A 7,939-nucleotide genomic window follows, 5' to 3' on the forward strand; every position below is an offset into this window, starting at 1 on the left:
ACGGGTGACGGTGCCACGCGCTCTGGCATGGCACAGCGGAGCATATCCGGGTATTAAAATTTCAAATGACACGTAATTAGCTCAAAGTGGGGACGCTCAGTAGAAAAGACACCTTAAGAAGTAATTAATTTTTTCTTCCGGAGATTAGGAAGATAGGCCTTGTTGGCCCCGTGTGCCTGCAGGCACAGGGCATCGCAAACATACACAGACGAGTAGGACGTCTGACACAAACGCACTGTTCCTTTTTGTCTGCTCACTTCTAAATCCACAGGATTTTCTCCGCTTTTTTTCAGAGGTTTGGCCTTTACAAAGACAGAGTTGGAAAGAAACTTAATACTTTTGTTCTCCTTGTGAACAGCATAAAAGTACCGGGTTTCGGGAAACTTGAACTTGAGAATATGATAAATCGGAAAGTGCTTGTGTCACGGTTACCCTTTTTCTCTGCTGGGTTCTGTTGCCTGGACTTTTGGTAACTCTGCAATGTTACTTGGTTATTTTTAGTGGTGACGTAGTAGATATAATGGAAGAATCTCGTCAGGAGCTAGCCAAACTGATCAAGGGAGGTAAAAGCCCTCTAGTGGCATGAATTCCATTGTGCTTGAGCAATATTTATTGTTTCCTGTGGACGGAGTGCAGCAAATACATGGGTTTTTAGAACGATTTTTCTTTGGATTAAGATCAAAGCTTCAGAGCTTTAAAAAAATTCCCTGTTCAATATAAGTGTTTCATTGAACTCTCTTTTTCAGATTCAAAATTTTTAGTACTGTCCCAAGTACTCAGAACTGCACACACAGACACTTCCCTTTGCTACGTGTTTTGCCCTTCACTGTTGTAGAAACTGTTAATTTATGGTCTTGACTTCTGAGCAACACCTTAGAAAAATTCTGCTTGATCTCTGACTGTTACTTCTGCTTATTTCCTAGAATGGTGAGAACTTCTGCATTCTGGATGAGCAGAGATTTGCTAAGGAGCTACTCCCCAAGTACTTCAAACACAACAATATCTCCAGCTTCATACGACAGCTTAACATGTGTAAGCACCAGCTGTTCTTATGTATTCTTTCTGCCAATTTCATTGCTACTTGGCATCCATTTGAATTTCTTTACACAAACTGAGTAACTTGGCAGGTCTTTCATCCCTTAAAACCTGAATTCTGAGTTTGTTTTGCAAAAGAAAAGAAGAACAGTAGAGCTTGGCTTAGTCTGTTTTCTGTGTTTCAGCTCTAAGTCACTTGCTCTTTGAGCAACTGCTGTAAAAAATACTGTTTGATGTGCTGGTACCTAAAGCTTGGCTAGAGTTCACTGGGCTCCAGTGGTAGTGTTAATGGTAATGGTGACAGCAAACTTATGCATACCTAGGGGAACAAAGGCCATATCTACACCCATACATCTAGTATATGGAAAAAATGGCCTAGAACATACTGTTGTGTGCATTGCTGTGTTGAAACAAGATTAGTCACGCTGATGGGTCGAGCTGGACTAAGTGTGATTGTGGTTTTGTGCTGGACTTGTGAGCATCATGTAGCATCCATTATATAACACGTACAACTTGTACAGACAAAGAAGCTGGAGTGAGGTGGCAGTTCAAAGATACAATACCATGTACAGGTCTGCAACAGCAGAAATAGTTGTTTTGCAGCAGATAGCTTATGGGCCGAGGGAAGGTACAAACTGCATGGAAGGTGGCTGCCTTACTTAGAATTTCCATTCAGAGTAAAAGGGAGGAAGGCTCTGCCCTTGCGCAGTAGGTTCGCTTGGTCTCTCTAGCTGGTGCCTGTTTAGATTTTTGTCAGGCATGAGAGAGAAAGCATACATTTAGCTTCTTGACACAGGATGGATGCTGCTGTTTTTGTCAGGTGTTGAGACTCCATCACTTGGGTGTCAAAGGATAATGCAAACATACGGTTGTCAGTTGCCTTGTAGCAAGGGTGAACACTAAAATGTACCTGTTCCTGTGAAGATACGCAGTGCGATGGCAGCTTCTTTTTCCTGCTGGACCTATCCTAGCTTTGAGTAAAGTTTTCTAATGGTAGCACTGTTGAGGCACAGTGAAATGGGAACATATTAACTGTGGTAAAAACCTGAACAAGGAGAGAGACGGATTGGTGTGTCAACTGTATTTTGCATTTGTCCTGTGGTGCTCAAAGCAGTGATGGAAATAGAGCTGGCAATGTCTTATTTCATGCAGGTTGTCTGGCATGGAGAAAATACTCTGCTTGCATGTGTTTACATAGGCTGAGAACTAATTTCTCTTCCTTAGTTTATTCTGTAGACCCTGGTGGTATATGACAGCATTTGTTTTGATATGTAGTTGTCTGAGATTACAGGCATGAAAGGGAAGGTGCACCACTCCGTTGCTTCTACTTGGACAAGGTTTTATTCAAGAGGTCCTGATAAACCTCATTTCTAACTAACTGCTTTGATTATTTGGACATCACTGTTTTGCTTGCAGACACTAGCTGGCCTCTGCCACGCGTGCTGTTCATGCAGCTTGCAAGGTCATTTGATGGCATTGTGGACATGTTCTCTAGCTGTGAAATTTGGAGCAGTTGGAGCACCAAGGAAATGCTACTTTGGCTGGTTTTCATGCTTACTGCTCCCAGTAGCTGTACTGCTGTAGGTATTTCAGTAGCCTCGGGGTTTTCTGTAGCTGTGTGTTTTAACAGGCAGCTTTGTACTGAAAGAAATAACTTTGTAATACCTCTCCACAGATGGTTTCAGGAAGGTGATTGCTCTGGAGAATGGTATGATTACAGCAGAGAAAAGCTCAGTCATTGAGTTCCAGCACCCTTTCTTCAAGCAAGGGAATGCACATTTACTGGAAAACATCAAGCGCAAGGTACAGTCTAAGCGTGTATTTACTTCACTTTTTTATGAGAAGTAGCTTATCAAGAACATGGCTGGGGATTCAAACACTTTAGAGCCAACACATTCCATGGGAACCAAGATTGTGCATCATGATGCAAAACTTTGTAACTCCCTCCTGAATGCCAGGCTAATGCTTGGCTTCGTGCCAGCTCTTAGGCAAAACACACCCTGCCCTTGGTTAGCTGGAGTAGGACCACGTTCTTCAGACCTGTCAAACTAGAGCCCTTTTTCCACAGAGTTGATGAACCCGATTACAGCTTAGCATGGTCTCCGGTGCTGCCAGCACAGCAGAGTTGGAAAGAGTTACAAAGTGAAAGAAAATACATTTCCATTAGGTGCTTACTGAAAATTATCAAGGCCATCAGTAATCATTTCATTTAGGCAAGTTTGCATAAATTACATTGTTCCTCCAAAGCTAATGTTGTCACTAAGCTACATCTTATTAGCACTTCCCAGTTTTCTTTTGTACATTCAGGCCTTGTCTGACCTGTTTCTGCACAGATATTTATCCTCTATTGGCACATTACAGTCCATAATATTCTGCCTGCCAGAGAAAGAGAGTATCATGATACATCATGTTGACATTTGAACTGCAGAATCTTCTCTTTAGAATGTCATAATATGGTAGCTACATTGCCCAAGTTAATAAAAGCACAGGGTAGGCTTGAGAGTCACAATTGTGTTTTGATTGATTCTTCACTGGGCTGTCTCTGCTCAGAATCACAGTTGATTAAATATAGTTGTACAGTTCCTTCTCTGACTCAGGCCTGTGCTCTTCCCAGATGCTGTAATCACTAACTTGTCTTGGCTTGCACACCTTGCTTTCCGGTATTTTGGTGCAGTTGGCTGATGACGTTATGTACGGCACCATGTGTCTCGGGAATGTTGCACTGGGTGGAGTATTCTAGATGGAAAGACAAAAGCTCTAGTTAGTGCCAAGGACATTCATATGAGACTATTGAATAGGTTGGTGAAATACATTCTTTGTTGCATGGGAAATGTTAGTGATTTTTTGCAAAACATCCATTAGTGCTCTTTTACTGTCTGGAATGGAGTCAGATTTCAGTACTTGGTATAAACTGGATTTCAAGCCTCTAACAGGAATGCAGGTTTGAATGCAGGACTTCATTTATTTACTCCCTTTTAGTGTTAGCTCTGCTGATGTGCTTCAGTCTTGACACCCTTATTACCTATTTGGAGACTCTGAAGAGAGCAAGGCCTTGCACTTGAGCAGAATGTTTTAGTTTTACCCTGTTTTTTAGAGGCAGGCTGGCTGCATTTGACATTTCCACCTTCTGTCTGCATCTCTTGATTGTCTTCCCTATGGAGAGGTGGTGTGCTGAAGAGAAATCAGATGGCCATGAATTTCATTTTGGATACAGCTCATGTATGTTAGCATAAGGTATTATCTGTAACGAATAGCAAAGCATTTAAAAACATAGACAGGGAGGAGAGCTGTCAGGCCATTCAGTTCATCCTTTGTGATACTGGCTTATGTCAAGAAAGTAGTTATTTCTGCGGAGTGATTACATAAATTCCATTCTGTTTCATTACAAAGTGATGGAATGTTAATTTATAACACCGTAGGTCCTTTTCTGATCATCCCATTCCCCTTTGAAAAAAGGGATCTGTCAGCCAACCTGAATGGAAGTTACCCAGCACTTCAGCAAGCCCATCCCACATGCTTTCACTTCCCTCCTGGAATTCAGTAGAACAATAAGAAACATCATGGCATGCTGTAGGTTGGTAGGGACATCTGGTGGTGTTCTGCTGCAGTTCCATTTGGTTCAGTTCTGGTCAGTATTTGGCTAAATGATTTTTAAAATTATGCCCACAAAACCTGGACATGTCATTCAGACATGTGATGTGCCAGACCTATCTTTTTTGAAAATCCTGAGTTGTATGTTAACCATCAATACCACCACCACAGAAAGTTGCTGAAGGAACTGGAAAATGTTGAATGTGGAAGTGTGTGGAGGAGAGAGTGACCTTTAACTTTTTGATGCCTCTTCCACCGTTGTTTGAAGAGGTGGCATTCATGGATTCTTCTGTGGACACAAGAGCAGTTTGGACTCTCACTTTTTGAAGACAAATCTCCATAATTTTGGAATGTCGCTGAGCAGACAGGTGATAGAGGAAACACCAAACATGGGAATCTGCAATTCAGGTGTTGTGGGACGAACTTTTAAATCGAGTAGGATGCATCTAATTAGATACCTTTCTCTCCCTGCCATGACACTCAGTAACTTAGTGGAAATTTGTTACTCCTATGCTGGCAGATTTACTCACACCTAAGAGGAGTACAATCATCTTGTTCTCACTCCACTGTCAATTCTTTTTGGTTTTGGCTGGTGTCTTACTCTTTGACACTAGAGGGCAAGCTGTCACCAGACCTGTCAAGGAGAACCCCCTAGGGAAGGCCACTTTCAATCACTGTTAGGTTTTTATTACCAATTACAATGGTGAATCTACTGTCTACATGTACAAAGTGCTAATCTCGTGTTTTCATTGACATCTTGGGGTTTTTTTTTCATATGGTGTGGACTGTCCTAAGGATTGTCATATACAGCAATTGCAGCAGTTGTGATACCTAAGAACTACAGTGTTACCTAATCTTTTAACGGAGTTTGTGCCTGTTCTTCTACAGACTAACTGCACTGTTCCTGTAGAAAGGAGTATGCAAGGTGCTGTTCGTAGTAAAGCATGTGTAACCTGGTCCTGTTTTAGGTATCAGCAGTAAGAACTGAGGATCTCAAGGTCTGCACAGAGGATTTGCACAAAGTACTCTCTGAAGTCCAAGAAATGAGGGAGCAGCAGAACAACATGGATGTCAGACTGGCTAACATGAAGAGGTAGACTCTGTCTGTTTGAGGCACTTATGCATTGAATGCTGCTTATATCTAAATGGAGCTTGACTGTAAATCTGGGTTTCAGTTGAACTGGAAACAGGTGAAGCTATATTTTCTTCTAAGAATCCCCATTCCACCCCACACAACATTCTGAATCTTGTTTGGTTTATAGTTCAGTTGCAGACCAGAAAATAAGACTGGGAGTTTGACTATCTTGAGATTTCATTTTGGTTGCCATCACCTGTAGTAGATTTTTAGGGTGATCAAAGCATTTTTTTTTAAACACAAAACAGGGTTAGATGCAGCAAAGACTAATTAGTATTTGGTTTTCTTTCTAATTGGAAGTGTACTTTGCATGTCCTCTTCCCTCAGATCCTTTTTGTATCCACCAAAGTTCAGGACATACCTTCACTCCACTGTTTCTTTAAAAAAACCCAAACCAACAACAACAATAAAAAAAACCCCTCAAACACAAACTTTGAAACTCTTTTGAGATGGTCTGTTTTACACTCAGCCTGTTTCCAAATGCCAAGTCTTTATTCTAAGGCTTTGAAGGAATACCTCAGATCAAGACTATTGGTGGAGCAGCAGAGGATGAGAATGTCCTCATTAGTGAGTGTTTGGTCCTGCCTGATGGAAAATAGAGTTCATTTAACCCAGGGTTTATGCTAGTGGATCTAATTAACTGATTGTTAGTTATCCATGGAAGGAATGTTGCCATTGGTCCTGCAAGGTACTGTGAAAGTTTGAAAGTATATAAAGTAAACTCTGTTCATCCTCTGTCTTCTGATTTATTCTGCATTGCAGAGAAAATAAGGCCCTGTGGAAAGAAGTGGCAGTTCTAAGGCAGAAGCACAGTCAACAACAGAAGCTGCTGTCTAAGGTACCATTGCAGCATCTTCAGTGCTACCATCCTTATTCCTGCCTCTGTGGTACTCGATGGCATTCTTTGCTTATGTAGAATGACAAATGACACAGAGCTGAACAGGCTATATTAACACGGCACACAGAAAATGTTCACAGTTCCTGAGTGTCCCAGAAGTAGCACAGCAAAGAACCACGAGCAAAATACTAAGGAAAAGTCATAGTAAAGATTTCGATGTGTTTGAAATCTCAGTGAATCTTATTTGGAGAGAAATCAGTAAATCAAGCTGACCTGGGGTAAATGTGGGGCTGGAGACAGTGCATGGTAACAGGAGCCTAAAACAAGAGATTGCAGGCACATGGAATGGAATCTGTGAAAGATCTTGGACCAAGACAGACTTAGACCACTCAAGAAGTCAACTTGGAACCCAGAAGCTATAGGAGCTTCTGCACTGGAACAGATTTTCTCTGGTTTATCCCTCAGCTGTTTCTGGTCTGGAATCCTCTAGTGACTTGTGGTATTTTGCATTATACAAAAAAAAGTCCAAGTGAGATATTTTTTCAATGCCATTTGTAACTATCATTTTGTTTTTAAGGTATGAACACAAATGGATTTTTAATTTACCTGTTAATTTCAATTCCATAACTACATGATTTTGTAATAAGATCTAAGTAATTTAATGTTAGAATTGCTATGCTGACCACTTGGTTTTGGTTTGTGTTTTTCCTTTTTAGATTCTTCAGTTTATACTGAGTTTGATGCGAGGAAATTATATTGTTGGGGTCAAAAGAAAAAGGTAATTACTGGATAGGTCACAAATCGGTGTCAAGGGTAAATTATAGGGGTAAAACAGCTTCTGGGAGCAAGATACTTTTAAAGTGTATGAAGAATATTTTTATTACTTGTATATTCACACTTGAGAAAGCTGAGAAGTTGAATAAACATGAAATAAAGACTTCCTCTTCTTTATTACTAAAAAGAAGAAGGGTGTGAAGAGACTATGCATCTTAAATTTTGAAGGGCACAGTTTTCAGAAATGGTAACTCTTTCAAAATGTATGAATGTGGCTGACTTACTCAAAACAAAAAGCCTGTTCAGAATGCAGCCTGTCTGCAGTACACATAGTAGAAAACATTTCCAAAAGCCAGTTTTCTTACAAGTGGAAGAATGATTGTTCTTACCATTCCTGCACGTTTTTGTTATTGCTATGGCGTTTTACCATGCAACTACCCAGTAAAGCCACGTTTTTGTCTCAGGTCTCTAACAGATGCTGCTGGGGCTTCACCTTCCAAATACAGTCGTCAATATGTTCGCATACCTGTGGAGAGTGGCCAAGCGGTAAGTCTTCCCAGGGAAAG

The 7,939-nt window shown here is 40.9% G+C and overlaps 1 protein-coding gene across 1 annotated transcript in view; it reads left to right on the top strand.

Moving 5' to 3' along the window:
- Window positions 1–929: 929 nt before the first annotated feature.
- The window catches only part of LOC104515023 (heat shock factor protein 3-like), a 12,564-nt gene continuing 5,554 nt past the window's right edge, over window positions 930–7,939 (top strand). Inside the window, exons 1-6 of the mRNA XM_010158851.1 lie at window positions 930–1,032; window positions 2,711–2,838; window positions 5,595–5,719; window positions 6,524–6,599; window positions 7,316–7,377; window positions 7,838–7,919. Coding sequence (XP_010157153.1) covers window positions 1,029–1,032; window positions 2,711–2,838; window positions 5,595–5,719; window positions 6,524–6,599; window positions 7,316–7,377; window positions 7,838–7,919 — 477 coding nt within the window. The 5' untranslated portion in view covers window positions 930–1,028. The remainder of the gene's footprint in view (window positions 1,033–2,710; window positions 2,839–5,594; window positions 5,720–6,523; window positions 6,600–7,315; window positions 7,378–7,837; window positions 7,920–7,939) is intronic.

Source organism: Eurypyga helias, unplaced genomic scaffold, assembly GCF_000690775.1.
Source record: "Eurypyga helias isolate BGI_N326 unplaced genomic scaffold, ASM69077v1 scaffold16489, whole genome shotgun sequence".
Lineage (NCBI taxonomy): Eukaryota > Metazoa > Chordata > Aves > Eurypygiformes > Eurypygidae > Eurypyga > Eurypyga helias.